The following is a 20,243-nucleotide window of genomic DNA, read 5'->3' as shown; positions in this document are numbered from 1 at the left end:
TTGCAGCACAAAGGATGATGGCAGCACTCAACTACTCATATTTAGTGGCTCCCTATTGCCTTCAGAATAAACTCCAACCTCTTTGACCCACTCTTCAATAGGCCTTCTGTGATCTGGTTCCAGTTTACCTATTTCTAGCTCCATTTCCTACTTTCCTAAATTTATCCCCTCTTGCTTCATTCATAGATCCCCCTGCCTGAAATACCCTGAACTCCATCCAATCCCCCACCAAAAACATTCTTCCCTTCCTTTCTACTCTCAAAGTACTTTGTAACCCTCCTATATCATATCACATTCTATTTTTAATGGCTTTTCATGTATCTGTCTTATCTTCCTAATGGGTTGTGAACTTCTTGAAGGCAGAATCAAACTAATTGTATCCCCCAGAGTGGCCTCATACAAAGGCTTATTTAATTGAATTTGTACTCTTCTTTTTTTGTATTTGTTTTGTCCTAGAACCAAGGAACCTTGGAGTTAAAAAGCACCTGAGACCAACTAGTCCTGACTCCTCATTTTACATAAAAAACAAAAGACACAATGACAAAGTCTCAGAGCTAATGATAAAACTAAAGTCTCCTGCTCCCCCATACTGTGCAACTTGCCCGTCATTTCATTTTTACTAAAAAAGAATACTTTCACAAATCTTTTCTTTTAATTCCACTTTCTGTGCCTAGAACTAAAGGAAAATTGAGTTAGATGGCCAATGACCCAGTATGGAATACCCTCATTAATCTGCCTTTGCTGATGGACTTGGCAGCCAAGAGCCAGTTTATTTTGCAAGGGAATGCTAAGAGTCAACGTGGGAAGAAGGGAGAGGAGAGACAGAGACAGACAGAGACAGAGAGAAGAGAGATTACCAAAATCCTAAGAGCAGATGGTACTGAGTAGTGATATTGGTTCCACTATTTCCTCTGATTCCTCACCACTTTCATGTCCCGCCCTAAGATTTCATTACTGAGTGGCACTAACATGATCAGGGTGTCTCAGGGCGCTGCCAGAAGATTTTATCATTAGTTTCCCTCAATCCCCAAACTGCTATGTCTGAAACAAGGTACAATCATTGAAGGAAACTCGGAGAGGGGGGCAAAAGGTGGTTCCAAAGTAGCAATAGATTTGGCTTTATTCCCTCCAGCAGCTGCAAATGTAGGAATGGACTAGGTTTTGATAGCTCTCCTAGAGAAACTCCTATCTGTTGGGGTTGGGAATAGGGCAACATCCTCAGAGCTGGTTTGATCTTTGTGAGCTGAAGGAAGACTGAGGGCTGGAGGTACTTCAGTTGGTGCTGAAGGTAGCCAGTACCTGGAAGAAATGCATCCTAGATACCCCCTCCATCTTACCTCTTTAAATATAGAACCTCTAAGCTAGTGATGGTGAACCTTTTAGAGATCGAGTGCCCAAACTGCACCCTTATGCTGCACGTGAGTTTCCACACACACACACTCCTTACCCCATACAGGGGAGGGAAGAAGTGCTCCCATTAGACTGGTGGGCAAAGGGGAGGATGAAGTGAGAACTGTCCTCATAAGCACATGGAAAGGGGAAAGGGAGCAGCCCCCTCCAGTTTGCCAACACAGCTCTAGACCCTGAGATTCTCTGTCTCAGATCATTTATCAACTTTAGTCACCCTAAAAATAGGATCTGGGGAAGCATTAGCAGAAGAAAGCTTCATATAAGCAGGAAATGAAAGATACAACAGTCAGAAGGTGAGACGTTCTCTGATTGTAATGAGGTCAAAGCTGAATTGGGATGAAGATCTGTACTGGGGGCATGGGAGATGAAGGACCAGTGTCCTGGGTGGAAATCAGGAAGGTCACTCCGCTGTGAGGGTTGGTATTAGTGCCAGGCACATCTCTGAGTAATAAGATGCTTCATCAGCTGTGGGGTTGGGTTCTTGCTCAGAGCCTATCTCTAGGCTGGGGGGAACTGCTAGGTATCCCCTCATCCCAATGGTCTCTGAGGGACCTCTTCTCCAGTTTTTACACCGGCATGTGGAGCTCATTATATTCATCCTGCCCATCTTCATCAAAGTTGGGTTCGGCTTCTACGGAGTCCAGCTGTTCAATGGGAGGCAATAAGAAAAAGGGGGGGGGGACAGAATTCAGCATTCTCCAACTCCCCGGTGATGTCACCATCTAGAGCCTCCTGTTCCCCCTACCCTGGTCTCACTGCCTACAGTGCCCTCTCTGGTTCTCCCAAATTTCCCAACCATCCTTCTCCTCCACCTCCCTAGCCCTCCAGATGACATCACCCCATGCCCCTGTCCATGGTGCCTGACTCCCTACAACCTCACACAGCTTCAGCTTTTTCCATATTCTCACCGCCTGCAGTTCCCTCTCCTTAAAGATTCGAGGCAGCAGGCAACGCCTCAGTGGTACCGTGAGCAACAGCAGAAAAGGGAAGGCGAGGGAGGCGGCTGTGGACTTGACCACCCAGAGCACTGCAATGCAACCCAGCTGGATACAGGTGAAGAGATGCATCCGCCAAGTCTTTACCTTTGGGATGGCAGAGTGGGAATAGATGGAGGCATCAGGACTTTGGCTATTAGCCCACGTCTTGGTTACATGGCATTCCTTGGGGACAACTGTCTCCAGACCTATCCCTTACCTCTATTAATGGGATATAAGCTCTTTGAGGGCAAAGGTGGCCTCACTTTTGTATATGCCCCTATAATACCTGGAGCATGATCCTGGGCCAGGCCAGGTGCTTAATAAGTATTTGTTAATTGTAAAGAATCTGTTAATATGAATTATATATAGATCCACTGGCCCCTGACCTCTTATTTTTCTCTGACCAAGACCTCCCCTTCCCATCCCTTCTACTCCCTCCCAGCATCTTGCACCTTGGTCACATAGGGCTCATCAGGATGGTGTTTTGCAGGCATCAGAAGGAGCAGAAGGCGCTGTGAGAGCTGTATCCCAATCAGAGAGGTGACCCCCATGTACAGGAAAATTCCAAACAGTACAGCCAGTGGGATCCGACGAAGCATTGGCCCCATCACAATGGAGAGGCCTATGGGAGAGGAGGGCACACTGACCCACACTTACTACTCAGTGTGGCCCCATAATGATGCGTAGGATGGGCAGGGGCAGCAGGTTGGCAAAGGGGGCAGAGAAGAATGCAGTGACTATACAGATTTTAGGGGACCAAGTTGGGGAGTCAGGAAAAGACGTGGGAACAATGAGCTTGGAGGTCCATAAGAAGCGTTGAGAAGCAGAATGAAGGACCCAAGGTAGGACTGTAGTAGGAGGTGGGTTTGGAAGTCCAAGATATAGGGGCTATTTGAGAGATCAAAGACCCACAGGGGCTGAGAGGGAGAAACTCTCACCCACAAGGCAGGAAATGAGCAATCCTGTGACCCGCTGCTCCCTGACCTTCTTGATCTGGGGCTTCTCTCCAGGTGCAATGGCCGTGCGCATAACAGACAGTGCATTAACATGGGTGACGGATCGGACAGTGGTAGCTGTGAGCCAGGGCATCCCAAAGAGCCCACAGAAACCCCCCAGAGAGCCAATCAGCAACAGGTCTAGGTGGAAGCCTGAACCCTTGACCAGCCGACGAGCCTTCTGGCTGACAATGAGCCTGCCAGGGGTTGGGGGTAGTGGGGCAGACGGAACATGGGGGACAGGATAAGGTAAGAAAGACATGAGTATCAAAGGTTTGAGGAGAAATAGCCATTTTTGTTTCTCAGATGCTGAGAATGATCCTCTCATCTTTAAGACTGCTCAGCTCCCTGCTTTCTCAGCTCTGGGTCTTTGCTCAGACTGGTCCCCATGCCCAGAAAATGATATCACAATCCCGTAACCCCAATCTCATTCTTTAAAGCCCAATTCAAATGCTACCTCTTCCAGGAAGTTTCTCCTCAATTCCTGAGTTGGTGGTGACTTTTCTTGAACCCTTTGGACCTCAGATAGAGAGACTTTAGAGCTTTCTTGAGACTACAGTTGTTTATGTCTCCTACATCCCCCACAAGATTATGGGCACAAGGATAGAGCTATAGCTTATCTCAGCTTTGAATCTCTCCCAAAACCATGCACAATGATCCTAATTTGGGGCAGTGCATGATAAATGTTCTTGTCAATTCGAATACATATTATATTCAATAAAAGTCTAAGATGGGGGAGGTGTAGCTAGATGGCTCAGGGCATTGAAGGCAAGGCTTAGAGACAGAAAGTCCTGGGTTCAAATCTGGTCTCAGTACTTCCTAGCTATGTGACCCTGGACAAGCCACTTGACCCCCAATGCTTAGCCTTTTACCACTCTTCTGCCTTGGAACTAATGCACAGTATTGATTCTAAAACCAAAGGTAGGTTAGGTGTTTGGGAGAAAAAAAATCTAAGACAAATGGATAAACCACAGGCATTTGTAGTATGTTAAGAAGAATATAGATACTTAGCCAAAAAGATTTAAAATGTATGTGTGTGGATAGATAGATAGATAGATAGATAGATAGATAGATAGATAGATAGATAGATGGATGGATGGATGGATGGATGGATTGGGGCATTAGATTCTGTTTCTTCCATTTACTACCTGTATGACCTTAGGCAAGTCACTTAATTTGTCTACTTGGTTCCCTTATTTGTAAAATAAGAGAGTTGTATTAGATGACCTAAAAGGCCTTTCTTGCTCTACATAGATAATAATATCATATCTTAGAACCCCAAAAAATCAGGGAAAACTGCTATCAATGCCTTTTTGTATCCCCCAATTCCAAATAATCTGCTTACATTCCTCTTCCCTAGGCCTTCATTCCTCTCACCTTCTGTTAACCCCTTCCCAAGCTCTATGTCAAAGACCAATCCCCTCCCACTGAGTCCCAACTTCACCACTCAGTCTAAATCTCAACCATAAACCTAAACCCAAACCCAGATTCTCACTCTATTTAAGCTCCTTAATGGTCTCCAGCTTCAACCCTAGATCCCTCTACCCAAATTCCCCTCTCCCTGCCCCCTCACGCAGTGATCTGTGTCTCCATGAAGATGAGAATGAGGACAAGGAGAGCTGGGATAGATGCTGCCACCATCATCCAAGGTGGGAAAGGTCGAGTGCTTCCCAGGGGTGGAATGAACCAATTGCGCTTATCAGGGGATGTCACCGAGAGCCCCGTGGGTACAGTCAGCCTCTGTGGAGTTGGAAGGATCAAGACTTATGGTACAAGGCTCTCCAAGCCTTCACTGATACCTTGTGCAAGCATCTACACTAAGTTCATCAAAGCAATCATCCCCTTAAAGATCTTGGGGCCCATAGAGAATTCTACACCAAGCTAGAAGGAGGATAGTCATCCTGAAACTCCCTTCCTTCTCTCTCAATGTTCCAAAGGTCTCAACTCTCCCATCATCATTGTTGTGGTGACTTCACCTCCATCTGGTCTTCCAAGACATCAAACCACCACCACCACCCCACAACCTCCCTAGCTCTCAGCTCCAGCTGGCTCAGGGCTAAAGCTTGGCTGGTCTTTCTGGTGGATGAGGGGAAGGGAGGGGTACAGGATTGCAAGAAACTTGAACACTATAGGAGTCCCTAATTTGGCATGCCTCAACTTAAACCACACCAGAGTGGTCATTGACAGTACATCACCCTTAACATTAGAAGGAAAAGAATGGTCAGCTTAGCTTTTCATGTACCATGGATGCCTAGCACATTGTGTTACACTAGCTATTTGCCAGGAGATTTTTTTTAAATAGCCTCTCTAGGGTAAAAAGGCAGCTGGGCATAGAAAAGGCAAGAGAGAACAAGGTTTCCTCACCTGAGTATAGGTGTCAATGATAGAGTAATCCACCAAAACCATCACCAGAATGGAGATTGGGATCCCAAAGTCCCCAATAATTCGGCGTGCCTTGTGGAAGAAGAGAAGACCCAGAAGGGAAAAGAGAGCCCATCAAAGTCAGGCACTTTGAAAAAGAGGACATTTGAGCTAGCTAGAGCCTAGCCCACATGTCCTGGGGTTGTGCTCACCAAAGAGAAGACCCAAGGAAGTCTAGCCTTCCCACCACTTTCTGGAATACTAAGGTCTCCCCCTTCTCCCCAAAGCCCCTAGACCCAGGTCACCTGGATCCAACCCCCACCTTTCCCCCCAGAAAGCGACTGTTCCTGAATTTCCGCAGGAAGAAGGCAAGAAGAAAGGTCCCAAGCATAAGGATGAGGGAAAGCAGTGCTGTGTTGGGCTGCTTCCGTGGCCCTGGTGGGCCCTCTGTGGTCGGCAGTGCACTTGAATTCAGGTCCAGGTTGGATCCTACTGGCCTTTCCAATGCCGAGTCCGAAGGGTAGAAGGGCAGTAAGGGATGTTCAGTAAACACCTGTGCAGGTGAAAAGGCCACGCACCCTCCGTCACATGCTAGTGCACACAAGTGATATTAAACCCCCCACCCAACATACAACTCTCTGCAACACCCGAGCCTCTTCAAGCAAAAGTAGTGCCACCCACCCATCAATAGCCTCCCAACAGAAGGTGACAAGCGGTCTGTTGTCACACACCTGTAAAGGCAAGCTCCCATCAGAAAGCTTGCACCCTTGCTATGAAGTCTCTGACATGCTGTGTGTATGATGCAGATCTCACCCCACAGCTAACCTGTGGGCTACCTTCATATGTTCCATCCTTTCCCCCAGGCCCTCTGGCTTCCTGCAACTTAGCCCCCTGGCTCAATCCCTGAGGCCACCCTTCACTAGACTTCCTTCCCAGGGTTTCTATATCTCCACTACATTCACTCACCCCTTATTCCTTCTCCCCCACCCCTTGCCAGACCCTGCGAGCTCTCTACCTTATAGAGCTTGTAGAAAGTCTCATAGATGAAGATGAGGGAGATGAGAAAGGCAAAGATCTCCTGGGTGAAGAGCGAGATGTATCGGACGAGAAAGCTGCCCTCGACGGCCACCAGTGAAACCACAAAGACGATGAGCCAGAAGCCAACCCAAACCCGGCTTGTGAGGTACTCCAGGTCCTGAGCATGGCAGAACTAGGAGCGTGTGGAGGACCAAGGTTACCCACCTGTGGCCCATCAGGTAGTACCTGGTAGGACTGGAGAAAGGGTGGGATGGAAGGCTCCAAGGATGGAGGAAGAGGGCAAAGGATGAAGTGATCATGGAAGCCAAGAACAGGAGGGTGGGGGGAGTGTAGATGACCATCAAGGGCAGGGAGCATGGATAGACTGTGGGGAGATGGTGGGGCAATAGGGATGTCACCTTGAAGAAGGCTTCCTCAAAAACGAGCAATGGCCCTGAGAAGCCCACCACGAGCAGCGGCTGGGCAGCCAGCAGGGAGAAAATGACACCGATGATAGAAGTGGAGACGATCATCTCTGACACCCCTATCAGTCCCTCTGTCTTCTCCCCTAGGGTTAGGCAGGGGTTAGTAAGGCATCCAGGCCTGCCCTACATCCCCAAACTCCCCCCACTCATTCTACCCCCTTCTTTTCCCCATCAGTTTCTCAGGTTCATCCCCAAATAGCAGTGGAACCCCAAGGATGGGCCCTATAGTACCCTTCCCCACCCCCAGGGCAGTAGCCATCCTCTCAGGCCTCCTCACCCAGCAGCCCCCCAAAGGTGATAGCCGGGCTCAGGGCTGCAAAGTAGATAAAAAGCACAGCAGCCAAACACTGAGAGTCCAGTGCATCTATCAGGTCACTGACGTAGAGCGGGTAGCGACGCTTCACATCTTGGATAAGTCCCCCAAACAAGCTGCCTGTCCGTTGAAGGGGGTCATCCTCTGGGCTCCCCTCAGAGACTCCTGACCCTGATGTGGACAGATCTAGGGGGTCAAAGGATCACAAACCTTGCCAACATGCTCACCCCCCCATCCATCTGCCCACCCTGGTGCCAGCACTGACAGCCTAGGGACAGGACATATGAAGTCCCAAGAACAAGAGCACTGCATTGGTAACCAGAGAAATGAGGTACAAATCTTGGATTTGCTCCCCCCATGAGCTCCTCCCCCAACTCCCTCTAGGCCTCAGCTTCCTCATCCTGCCAAATAAACTTATAAGGTCCCTTTTGGACCCAAAATCTTATAAACTGAATCTCTCAAGTGTCTTTTCAAGCTCAAAAATGTTATGATCCCTGGGATTGTACTCATCATTGCAGCTAGGGCAAAAGGTCCAAGGAGTTAGGGATGGGGTCCCCAAAAGCCAGTGCCTTAGGACTGGGACTTGGGAATCTGGGCCCAAGCTCTGACCTTTTCCTGAAATAGTGGTCTCACTCCGGGGGGCCAGCTGGACCTTGTTCTGCTCCCGCTCCCTCCGCTTCCTCAGCAGCTCCCGCTGGAAGGCGGCCACTGACCGCAGCAGATCACGGCCCTCCACCTCAGATGGTGGGATCACAATGCTGCCATCCAAGAACTCACTGATGGCACACAGCAGATCCTGGCGGTCATCTGCCTGGTACGCAGCCTCATGGAACAGCTTTGAAACGGGAAGAACAGGACCCACTCAAATGGTTTCTAGGAACCAGTCCATTCATCCACAGAGCCAAGTGCACCTGCTTCCAGCCCAGACCACGAAGTGGCCTCTATCACTCATGGGGAGTTACCCTCCAACACACACTGGGGAGATTATAGGAGTGTCTTTGAGGGCAAAGAGTCTGAGACAAAGCAAGAACCTGGGACCAAGAAGGCCTGACAATGATGAGTCATCATAATTTTGCAACCCCCTAAAAACTTGGGCTCTGGAGGATGACTTGTATAATGGTGCGATCACAATGCTGCCGTTCAAGAACTCACTGATGATGCCCAACAGATGTTAGTGGCCATGCCATTGGACAAGCCAATGGAGTTGAGCCCAGATACAAGTGAAGGTCACTAAACCATGCATAAGTACCCCTGCAGGCCACATATTGATGTAGGAAACTATGCATTTACATTAATTATATTTTATTATATTTTTATCTTGTTAAATATTTCCTGATTATATTTTAATCTGGTGCGTGCATTTGGGAGTTTTGTGGACCACACGATGCAGGCTGTCTGATACATCTGGTGTAAGCTCATCTCTATCTGGTGGGGCTTAAAGGGAGAAATTAGGGAGCCTGGACAGAGGAAGGATTTGGCAGAGGGTCCTGACCTTGTCAGACATGAGAGTAGCAATGGAGCGACCCAACTCATGGTAGTCCGTCCTGGTCTCTCTGGGCCCCAGCATCACAAAGAGGAAACGGACCGGCACAGGAACTTCAAGCACAGATTCCAGGAGTACAGCCTCATTCAACCGAACAAAAGCCGCAGCAGGCTGCTCCAAAAAAGGGACACAGCCTAGGGGGCAGGGAGAGAGGCAGCCTATGGGGCATGGGATGCTGGGCATAGGAAAAAGAACAAGTGGGGTGAAGCTGGAGGGATATTAGACGAAGAAGGGTCAAGGGTTGCCCTGGGAAGGACAAAAGAGAGGACTGGGCTAGGGCATGAGGGAGAGAGGTCTAAGTAGACAGGGGAGCCCCGGGGCCAATAGTCTTAGTTCAAAGATGGAGCCATGAGCTTGGGTTACAGCACAGAGTGGAGAAGGGAAGGGGGGCACCCTCACTGGTAAGAACTAGAAAGCCAAAGCCTTGGAGTGAAGGCAGGAATCGTAGCTCCCTCCCTCGGCTCCCATCTTTCCTACTCTCCTTATCCCGTCTCACCCACAAGCACAACAGTGGCTTCAGCATCCTCAGGGATCTTCTCCATCAGCTTCAGGCTTTTCCCTCGGTGGCCATCCCCCCCAGGCATGTGCAAGGGCTTCTGAGGATACAGAGCTGAGATTGGGGCTGGGACCCAAACCTAGGATCATGATATCTGATTATGCCTCTTTAACCCACTCCCCAGGTCAAGGAACTCTCCGATGGAGGAGAATGTCCAGTGCCTAGCAGAATGCCTGGCACATAACAGGTATTTAATAAATGCCTGATTGAGGGATTGACTATATACCCCTTGTGGTATAGATGAAAGAGTATACTGATTTAAGGGGACAGCTAGGTGGCTCAGAAGATTGAGAGCCAAGCCTTCCTGGGTTCAAATCCAGCCTCAGACACTTCCTACCTGTGTGACCCTGGGCAAGTTGCCTAAACCTTACCTCTCTTATATCTTGGAACCGATACATAGTACTGGTTCTAAGAGACTAAGACTAAGACAGAAGGTAAGTGTTTAAGAAAAAAAGGCAAACTGAAATCATCTGGTACAGGAAAGAGTTCTGATTTTGTAGTCAGATGCCCTGGGCTCAAATCTTGGTGTCACCTTAGGCAAATCACATAACCTTAGTGAGCCTCAATTTCCTCATCTTTAAAGTGAGGGAGCTGAACTATAGTGCTTTGAAGTTTCCACTTGTAAATATATAATCTATCTATATATAAAACCGTTATACATATGCTAAAAGGGCCTGGATTCAAGGCCCAGCTTTGATATTTATTATCTGTACAACTGAAGACAAATCACTAATAAGCCTCTCTAGCCTTCGGTTTTGTAATTGGTAAAATGACGGGGTTGAAGAAGTCAAGAGCTGAAGTAATGGTGAGAATTAAATATAGCGGTGACCTTTCTTGAAGTGAAAATATTGTAAATAAATATTCATATCTTCATGTGATCATTAGTTAGTTCTGGGAATAAATTGTATACAGCCAGTAAGTAATGTTTGTCTAAGCCTAGAACATTAGTGATTCTGGTAGAGAGATAAAGATGTTTCTCCTGTTTATTAAATGAATCATACTTAATAAGGCAGTTGGGAACTCTGAGGTAACTAGTTAATTATGAAAAAGAGGTTATAATTTGAGTCATCAAAAAAGAAATATTCAACATATCCTTGGATTATCTTAGAAGCCAGCATGATGAGAATAAATACGGCAGGCTGAAGGGTGGGCATCCCACTTAGGACATGAGTGAGTGTGGTCAACTCCAAAGCCCTCCCACATGAGTTTGTTTCTTTTTAATTAGGGCGTTGGATTAAATAACCACTAATGTCTCTTCGAGTTTGACATTCAATCATCCTACTACTCAGGATGCAGTCTGAGAGAAAAAACAACCATATGGCATAACAGGAAAAGCATAGGACGAGGCGTCAGAAAATTGGAGTTCAAGTCAAAGAGTTGACACGTACTGGCTATGTGATCTGAGGCCAACCACCTCAGCTCTCGGAGGCACATTCGGCTTCCTCATTTGGAAAACAAAAAATAGTGACTTGCTTGTTATTTATGGGAGTTGTCGTGAGGAAAGCAAATTGCCAGCCTGACGGGGCTCTCTCAAGGAAGGCTCTCCCTTTTGGTAATCATGTGGACTTCCTTCCCTTGGTCTCAGGATTCTCCTCTGCAAAACTGAGAAAATGGCTCAAGAATTGGTGATTTTGTCAGTGAGAATAGACGCTCACTGGGGCAGATTGCTTCCTCTCTCTGACTCAACAGATGGCTTTCAAACATTGCTGAGGCTGAAAAATTCATCACCTCTAAAGGCCAACCTGGCGATGCACCTGAAGTGCCCCAGATAATCAGAGTGGAGGGTCTTTAGATGATCAGTCAATTTGAGAGCATTGCACGATAATGACAGGCAACGTGGTGGTTTCCACATTTCTCACTTTGACAATCACAAGCTGTCACATTTTATCATTTAACTGTTTCATGAATTATCTCTTGTTGTTGTTGTTCAGTCATTTTCAGCCGTGTCTGATTCATTGTGACCCCATTTGGGATTTTCTTGGCAGAGATACAGGGGTGCTGTGCCCTTTCTTTCTCCAATTCATTGGCAGAGGGGTTAAACTGAGGCAGACGGGGTCCAGCAAACTTGCCCAGGGTCATATAGATATGAACTCGGGAAGATGAGTCTTCCTGACTCCAAATTCAGTATTCTATCCACTGTGTGCCATCTAGCTGCCTCATTATCTCATCTACCCAAGCAGAAAATGAGTGCTGTGAGATCAGTGACTATTATCTTCCATCTAATAATTTTAGTAAACACTTTAATTCAAACTGAATGGAAGATCCCTCTGTTTGTCTCTGATTCCACCAAGGATCAGAGTTTGAGGGGGGACCACTAACCTCTCTGCTGTCAGGATCATGGGGCCAGAGCGGAGCTGGTTCACTGAGGTCATCCCCTATAGTGGGGACGGCACTATCAGGAACGTGGCCTGGAGTTGAGTGATGGTTTCCCAGCATGGAGTTCACACTGGAGCTTGATGGATTTCGGGGGAAAAAACTTCCATCTTTGTCGTCGTTCGGGTGGCTGGGCAGGGAGAACACGGAGGGTTAGATCCCACAAGGCTCCTTCCCTTATGCTCATCTATTACCCATCCAAGGCCACCATGTTCCATGCCTGCCCAATACACGCACTCAGTCTTGGGTACCTGTGTTTTAGTAAAAGTGTACGCAGCACACTTGCTCGGTCCTCAGGACGGATTTGGTCTGACATGATCATCGTTTCCACCACAAGGTGTGCGATGCCAGGCAGGGTGGTCTGCTCTAGGTCCAGGAGGGTGGCCCCTGAGAGGACAAATGGTCAGGCAAGAAGGATATGGGAAGACGAGTATGAATGAACCCTTCTTACCAGTCTTATGGCCCCCTGGAAGCCCCCACTAGCATCTAGAGCTGAGCTCTTCACCCTCTCATCCCTAAAGACCCCTACAGTCCCATGATCACTGAGTCTAACTTCTCTCCAATAGAGTAAAATTATAGTCACAGGCATAAGACAGAATCACCTCAAGAGAAAGGGTCAGCCTTACCCAAGGGCAAAATCTAAGGATACAAGGAAGATAATCCAGCCCCTAAAATAAGTCTCTCCCCACTGGCTGAAGTCTGCATCTGAGCTTTATTCCTTTGGCTGAAAGCTCTGACCCTAGTTAAAATAGAAATCCTTCCTGAGGGAGATCAAACATTAGACAGCATCTCTTAGTATCACAGCTTCAACCCATCAAATCCAAGCCCTTCATTAGTGGGGCCCAAAGAATTTAAGTAATTTAAAATCCAGTCACAAAGACAAGTAGCAGACAAAACCTGAACCCAGTTTCTCAAACCCTCAATCTAGCACTGTATCACCTTTATATGAATTGGTTTATCAGATTCTCTCCTAAGAGTTGATTTTGGATAAGGGAGAGAAAGAAGAACTGTGGAGGGTATGGTCTAGGCTAGACAGGAGTATGGAGAGGGAAGAGATGAAAAACAGAGGAAAGAATCAAACACAAATAGTACAGTACCTTACAATTCTAGAAAAGGTCAACCTTCCTTGAACACACATTCCCCACCTCCCACTCAAAACCAAATCCATCGTGGCAGTGATCCATGAGAGAGCCATGGTGGCCCTCTCGTTAAAGCATTTGGTTTAGATGATGGGAGATCCAGATTCTAATTCTTGTTCTTCCATTAATTTAATATGTAACCACTGTCACCTTATTTAATCTAAGTCTCAGTTTTTTCAGCTATAAAATGGGAATCGAAGTCAGATCTGCCCAGTTCCTACCTAATTCAATTAATCAATAAGCATTTATTAAGTCTTTACTTTGTGAGAGGGAAAAAAATTATATAGAGAAGTCAATCTGATGGAAATGTGTAGAAGCAGCATGACTACTAAGAAGAAGAGCTCTAACAGTGCCATGGTCACTTTGTGAGGAGCCAGTGGCCCACATAACTGGCTCTGAGCATGATGATTGATCATCTTATGTAAGACCATGACCCTGGGCCCGAGGCATACCATGCTGTAGTGAGGACAGAACCAGACCTAGAGAAGGAAGACCTCCATTCAAATCCCAGCTCTGCTTGCAACCATTTGACCATGGAAAGATTAACTTGTCCTGTCTGGGTCTTAATCTAGAGAATGAGGGAGTTGGACTGGCCCCTTCCAGTTCTAAATGAATGATTCTAGAATCCCAATATCAATCCAGCCTGGAGCCCAACATTTATCTCCTCCCAGAATCCCTCCAGTGTCACTGACCACTGAAATAAGAAGAGGTGACACAGGCAGGGATGCAAGGAAGACAAACAGGGGGATGGAAAGCATCAAGGATTAGAGGGAGGACGGGGATCCCAACATAGCATGGGAGAAAGAGGAGTTCGTACCATGGGCAATGGTTTTCCTCAGCTCCAGAAGGCTACGGAAAGACAGTGAAGCCACGTGGGGCTTCCCCCAACGCTCCGTCTCCTCCTCCACATCTTCCTCAAACTTGATCCAGCGGGCTGTTTCCCGCCACTGAGGCTCCTGGGCCTTGTCCAACATGAGCTCGTTCAGTTCCACAAACACCTGGGGAAGAAAAGAGAAGAAGCACTGTGACCTCTTGGGAAGAAGCCTAGGTCTAGAGTCAGAGGATTGGGTTCAGGTCCTGTCTCTGATGCTTCTAACCCAGGTGACCTTGAGCAAGTCACTGGGCATCAAATGAGAAGAGACCCAGTAAGATGGCCTCTGAGGTCCCTTATGCTCCAATGAATAGTCAAGGGACTAGAATTGAGAGAAGGATCATCAAAGTCAGCATCAAGGAGTTGGAAGATAGGAAGAGAAGCATTATAAATGGAACATTGCTCTGTGGATAGAGAACTGAGCCCAGAGATGGGAAGTCCTGGGTTCAAATCTGACCTCAGACACTTCCTAGTTGTGTGGCCTTGGACAAGTCACTTAACCCCCATTACCTGGCCCTTTCCACTCTTCTGCCTTGGAATTAACACTCAGTTTTGATTCTAAAACAGAAGGTAGGGATTTTTTTTAATGGAACCTTGGCAAGAGGGGAAAGTGGAAAGAAAAAAATGAGTCTTGAAATAAAGCAAACAATTGGGGCCATCCAATTGCAAAAGGAACTGTTAGTCAATAAGTCAATCAGTGAACATTTATTAAGTGCCTACTACGTGCCGGTCGCTGTGCTGTTACACATTGCCCTGGGGAGAGGATATGGGGAAAGGAAGGGCTTTTCCCCTCAATAAAGGTCTTCAGACAATGGCCAGTCATTTGTGATAGATGGGTAAGACTTGGACTGGATGGACTACAAAGTCCCTTCCAATTCTGAAAATCCAGGATTCTGAGGGAGAGGAAGAAGCAAACAATATAATCAGGGGGGACCCACAAAGACAAAGACTCTAACAGTCTCTATTCTCAAGGAGCTCTCATTCTAATAAAGGAAACAACAAGGACAAAGAAAAATATATTCAGAATAGGTATCAAGAGAATAAATAGAAATGAAATATAAAGTCACTTAAGAGGGAAAGTCCTCACAGCTGAGAGAGAGGGCAGCGTCAGGAAAGGATTCATGTAGAAAGTGGTCTTGAAGGAAGAGAGAGGGGTGCCAAGAGTCAGAAGTGAAAAAGACACACAATCCAGAATGGGAGATGGCCAACAATACAAGGGAAAAGAGCAGGATATGTGAAGAAGAGAGGGAGCCAGTATGGATCCCAACAGCAAAGAGGGGGAATGACATCCGATGAGGCTGGAAAGAGAAGCTGGGGCCAGGCTGCGTTGGGTTGGGCAAGCCAAACAGAGGGAGACTTAAAGGGGTCTGACGACACAAAAAGGGGCAAGTCCAGATCCATCTACTCTAAGTTCCTCATACCTCATGAGGCCTCCGGTCCAGTTTCTTCTTTTTCTTTTTCTTCCTCAAAATAGGAGCCAGGCCTCCAGGGCTACTCCTCCCAGCCTGGGTCCGAGAAGGCTTCTTCACCAGATGCCTCCGAACTCCAGGGTTGTCCTCCAGTCGATGACCTAGGAAAAAGGTGGTAGCTGATGACTCAAGAAAAAACAAGAAATCAGATCCTTGGGGATATGACCAAGTCTATTCTCATTGCCCTGCCCAAACTATCCAAAGTAGCCCCCAAATCTACCCTCTATGCACAGGCTGAAGGAGTACCCTGAGTCCAGAACAGACCAACACTATAGACTTGCCTCTGTCTATCCATAAAATGGATTCACATCCCTGCTGACCCATTTGAGGTCAGCAAATGACCTTCAGCCTCAGACCCCCTTGACTGTATCTTGAGATCTCCAGCACCCTGTCTGGACTCCTTCTTGCCCTGTGCCCACTGCCCACCTACCCCACAAGCTGCCCACCTACCCCCTACCTCAGAAATCTTCAACCTAGAAAAAAGACAGAAGGGTAACTCACGAGCCAGTCCCCCAGTCAAAGGGCTCAACTGGCCCCGGATCAACTCCCACAGGTCATAATCCTCAAACTGCAGCACAAATGCCTCAAAGTCCTCGGAGGCCTGATATTCTTGTAGAGGGGAGTCCTGAGCCTCCAGAGGACCCAGGCTAACCCCAGTCCTAGTGTTCGGAGCTCCATTCTGCTCTGCCTCCTCCGGCATACTTGCCATTACCCCCTTGTGACTGGGCACAGCTTAGTGTTATGACCACATGCCCACTCTGCCTGGCACCAAGCCCTCACACTCGGGGTCCACAGCTGGGATTGGGGAGGATGGGAAGAGGAGGAAGAGAAGGGCAAGACTAGTCTGTCGATGAACCCAATGTCCCCCCAGCTCCCAGCACTGCTCCCTAGTGCCAGCAGCCCCCACCTGGGCCCTTTAAACACACCCTTCTCCCCCCTACCCTCCCCTTTCCATTCTGCTGCTGCCATCGGATGAATTGTTCCTGCCCCTGTCCTCAGGCCCTGGCTACTTTCCATGACGTGTCTGTGCTCAGAGCAGCAACAGCAGCCCCCCCTACACCCCGCCTCCATGTCATGGCTCTGGGAGGGAGGGAGGAGGGAGGGTGTGGTCAGTGGGGCCCTTGCCCAGGGCATGGAGCTTCATGGGTGATGACAGGTGGTACAGAAGGCAGGCTCCTGATAATAGGGAGAGAATGTACAGGGGCCCAATAGAAGCCAAGGAGAGAAAAGGGCAAAGGGAAGAGAGAGACACAAGGACAGCAGAGGATGAAGGGCTGTGTGTAAAGTGGGAGTGACCCCTCAGAATAACAGAATCAGCATTTATACCACTCCTTAACATTTGCAAAGTGCTTTCCGTACGTCATCTGGCTCCATCTTCACAGTCACCCAATTAAGTAAGTCCTACAAGGATCATTCCCATTTTACAGGGGAGGAAACTAAAGTTAAAAGAGACACTAAGGGTCTTAAGAATTGCCTGGATCTATGTCGTGCTAATTTAAGGGTTGCAAAGTGCTCTATCTATACTATCTCAATAAAGCATCACAACTCTAGGAAGTGGGTGCTATTATTTCCAAGTTTACAGAAAGAGAAACTGAGGCTGAAAGAGGTGAAGTGACTTTTGCAGGGTCTACAGTTCATAAATGCCTCCAATTGGAAGCCATGTCTTTTTGACTCTAGGGTCCCCCCTGTGTGAGTCTAAGGGATGAGTTCACTCACTCTTCATGTCATCCAGGTCAGCAGAACCAAGCATCTGGGCCTCAGCCTCATCGGTGGGCACCTGCTGCTCCAGGCTGACTGGGCTTTCCAAGGCACTGCCAGGGCACAGGCGCTCCCGGAGGTCATAACTTGCTGATGGGCTCCATGGCCTGGCCTTCTCATCCATGCCTCGAGGGGTCCGGGGCCGAGGAATCGGGGGACTGGGAGAAGAGGTAGAGAAGAGGCCCCTGTAATGGGTCAGAGTGGTTGAATGGCCAGTGGAGGGGGAGAAGGGAGTAAAGAAGGGTGTGGCTTTGGTCTAAGCTGACAGTCCAAGAAGCCACTCAGTATTAGAGAGAAAAAGCTTCTCCTAAAGGTTGAGGAAGGTGGCCCTTCCTCATCTTTTTCACCCTTCTCTACCCTCTCTTCTTCCTCCTTTCCTTCTCCTCCACTTCTGCCCCTTTCCCATCCCACTCTATCCCTTCACCTCCTCCTCTCTCCTCTTAGCTCAATACTCCTTACTAATTATATTTCTCAAAAGAGATCATAAATTGAGGACTAACACCAGGGCAGTACCTTTCCCCTAGGTCTTTGGGGGGAGGTGGGGAATTGGGAAGGGGAAGTTACGCAGCTGCAGGATGAATGGGAATAAAGCCCATAACCCCTTTTCTCACCACCCCCAACCCTCCAGGAAAAGATTTCCCCATGGTGTCCTCTCTCCAAGATGGGGTAGGGAAGTGTGGTGTGTCTTTGATCTGGTCACTCTGCAGTTCTAGGGAAGGGTCCAGTCCCTGAAGAAGTGGCCAAGTTAGTAGTCAATACCTGCTGGAGAGTTCAGAGTCATGGGCCAGGCCTGGGACAGGCTGAGACAAAGACTTTGTGGGGACATTCTTCCCTGGGACACCCACACTCTCATCATCATCACTTCCAATGGAGAACTGCAGATCAACAGGATGAAGCCTTAAGGTTGTGTTCCCTACTTGGACTGCCAGCTTAGACCAAAGCCACACCCTTCTTTACTCCCTTCTCCCCCTCCACTGGCCATTCAACCACTCTGACCCATTACACCATCCATCCAACTTTGTCCCACATATCATCACCTTGACACCACCCCATCCATCTCCACCTCCCTCCCAGGGGAAGTCACTCTTGCCTTGACTCTGCTTGGAGACTCTGAAGGCAAGGGTTCCTGGTCCAATGTCTCTGCCTCAGACTCCCCTTCTTCTTCCTCCTCCTCCTCCTCCTCCTCTTCTTCCTCCTCCTCTCCCCCAACTACTCCCTCCTCCTGGATAGGAGGTGTGCCTTCAGAAGGGGGAGCAGAGGTTTTCTCCTTCTTCCTCTTTCTCCTGGCCCGATGGGCAGAGGTGGTGGGTAGCCGACGAAACTTGTGGGGGGGAGGCAGGCGAGCTGACAGCGGGTGGTGTGTGTGGTGGGATGTGTGACGGTGAACTGAGATTGTAGGGAGAGTTGGCCTCAGGCCCCTGCCCTTGGACAGCAACCTCCACCCCCAATATACCTTACCTTTAGCCTCAGATCCTAGCACCCTCCTCCCAAGTCCCTAACATCTTCCTCAGACCTACACACTACCTTCTCCCTCTAGCTCAAGACAAAAGATCTCCCCACAATCTTTTCCTTGGGTCACCATTCCCCCTTCAGTGGTGTCCAGGCCCATGGCCTGATGTGAACTAAACAAATCAGGAGGACAGAAGGGGAGGAGAGAAGCTGAGAAAAAACAGGTATCAGGAAGAAGAGAGATGGAGAACCAGTGAGAAGCTGAAGAGGAGAGATAGCTATGGGAAGACAGGAGACAAAAGAGGGATGGAGAGACTAAGGAAAGATGGAGGGAAGATGGGGATATATAAAGATGAGGAATTACTCAGAGAGCCTAGAGGGCTACCCCTTACTACTAATTCTTTAAAAGCCCATGTCTAGAGCTCCTGCCCGGGGAAAGTGGGGGGAAGGCGGTGTGGATTACCACCACACAGTAGCCAGCACAGTATCCAGCAAAGGATGGCATTGAGTGACTGAGATAAGATGGTGACAGTGATGCTGATGATTGTGATAACGGTGATGATGATGGTAATAATGATGATAACAGGCTTAGGGTCCCTAGGGCTACGCACACTCAAAGTCTCTCTCGCTGTAGCTTCGGCTTGGTTTTTCGGGGTCCCAGGCAGGGAGTTTGCTGATCAGGTCCCCAAACCTGCTCACGGCCAAGGTCTTTCCCAAGTCATCATCCTCTTCTTTGTCAGGGCTCAAGGGGAGCTCTTCCAATGGCACCCGGACCTACAGAGCCCAGACATCCTCTTCCTAAGTATCCCTGATCTGGACACACCTGGAAGACACTGGGGCCTGGATCCTGGATCTACCCTTGAGTCAGAGCCCCAGACCTTGGTCAGCCTTCCTTAGGATGACCTAAAAGCCAAGTCCTTCCAGCTTGGTTCTCTAAAACCCTTCAACCTCTTAAACATCCTATCCCTAGACCCTGGAGGGTCTCCCCCACCCACACCCACCCCACATATACAGGATCACCCCTTTGATGATACCCCCCCTCCCCAGCCCCAGTCTCTTCTCCCTCTCCCCAACCCACACACATCTGGGACCATGTACTCTTTCACCTGGGGTAGAGGAGAGGTGCCCCCGGGAGGTGGGATCAATCCGTTAGCCATCGGTTTGGGCTAGGGGGTGAGTTCCTGTCGGTCTCTGTCACTGATGAGGTATAGTATCTAAGTGGGGAGGTCTGAGGGTTGAAGGAGCGGAGGGGAAGAAAACAGGATTAGATCAAGTGCACCATCCCCACCCCCTGCGGGGTCCAAGAACCCTCTCCGGGGTCTGCACTCCTTCTCCCACCCCACCAAAACCCTACACAGGCACTCCTTACACATCCTCCCAGCCCCTGTCTCTCCATGCTCGTGGGGGCCCCCGCCCCCGCCCAGGGAAGCCGGGGTGCCCTCCCCCATCTCCGTGACCTTCTCCTCCGCCCCCGCCCCCCCTCCGCAGTCTGTCCCGCTACCCCAGGTTCAGGCTCGGACTATGGCC

At 48.7% G+C, this 20,243-nt stretch overlaps 1 protein-coding gene across 3 annotated transcripts; it reads right to left on the bottom strand.

The window, feature by feature from the left end:
- Positions 1 to 1,658: 1,658 nt before the first annotated feature.
- On the bottom strand, positions 1,659 to 19,873 carry SLC4A3 (solute carrier family 4 member 3). 3 transcript variants are annotated; one of them, XM_044667577.1, is made up of 22 exons: positions 19,823 to 19,873; positions 19,328 to 19,490; positions 18,358 to 18,653; positions 18,027 to 18,142; positions 17,226 to 17,452; positions 15,462 to 15,610; positions 13,987 to 14,167; positions 12,282 to 12,417; positions 11,977 to 12,160; positions 9,598 to 9,697; positions 9,051 to 9,235; positions 8,168 to 8,393; positions 7,523 to 7,744; positions 7,180 to 7,328; positions 6,759 to 6,953; positions 6,066 to 6,296; positions 5,747 to 5,836; positions 4,956 to 5,122; positions 3,326 to 3,579; positions 2,840 to 3,009; positions 2,319 to 2,492; positions 1,659 to 2,054 (listed from the first exon to the last, which is right to left on the bottom strand). In XM_044667577.1, exons 1-22 carry the CDS (start codon positions 19,871 to 19,873, stop codon positions 1,977 to 1,979), a joined length of 3,744 nt encoding a protein of 1,247 aa, XP_044523512.1. In that variant the 3' UTR covers positions 1,659 to 1,976. The 3 variants fall into 3 exon arrangements, with proteins under 3 accessions (XP_044523512.1, XP_044523513.1, XP_044523511.1); XM_044667578.1 differs by having other exon boundaries at positions 17,226 to 17,425; XM_044667576.1 differs by having other exon boundaries at positions 17,226 to 17,516; positions 18,031 to 18,142.
- Between the last annotated feature and the right edge of the window lie 370 nt (positions 19,874 to 20,243).

The sequence above is a fragment of the Gracilinanus agilis genome, chromosome 3 (assembly GCF_016433145.1).
Source record: "Gracilinanus agilis isolate LMUSP501 chromosome 3, AgileGrace, whole genome shotgun sequence".
In the NCBI taxonomy this organism is placed as follows: Eukaryota; Metazoa; Chordata; class Mammalia; order Didelphimorphia; family Didelphidae; genus Gracilinanus; species Gracilinanus agilis.
This window is presented reverse-complemented; position numbering and strand designations above follow the sequence as displayed.

Bases quoted from the DNA above. Each gene is read 5' to 3' on its own strand.
- SLC4A3 (XM_044667576.1), bottom strand. From the start codon at position 19,873: ATGGCTAACGGATTGATCCCACCTCCCGGGGGCACCTCTCCTCTACCC. The intron at 19,491-19,822 runs GTGAAAGAGTAC...TGGGCTCTGTAG, and splicing joins GCACCTCTCCTCTACCCCAG to GTCCGGGTGCCATTGGAAGA. The intron at 5,123-5,746 runs GTGAGGAAACCT...CCAACTCCACAG, and splicing joins TCATTGACACCTATACTCAG to AGGCTGACTGTACCCACGGG.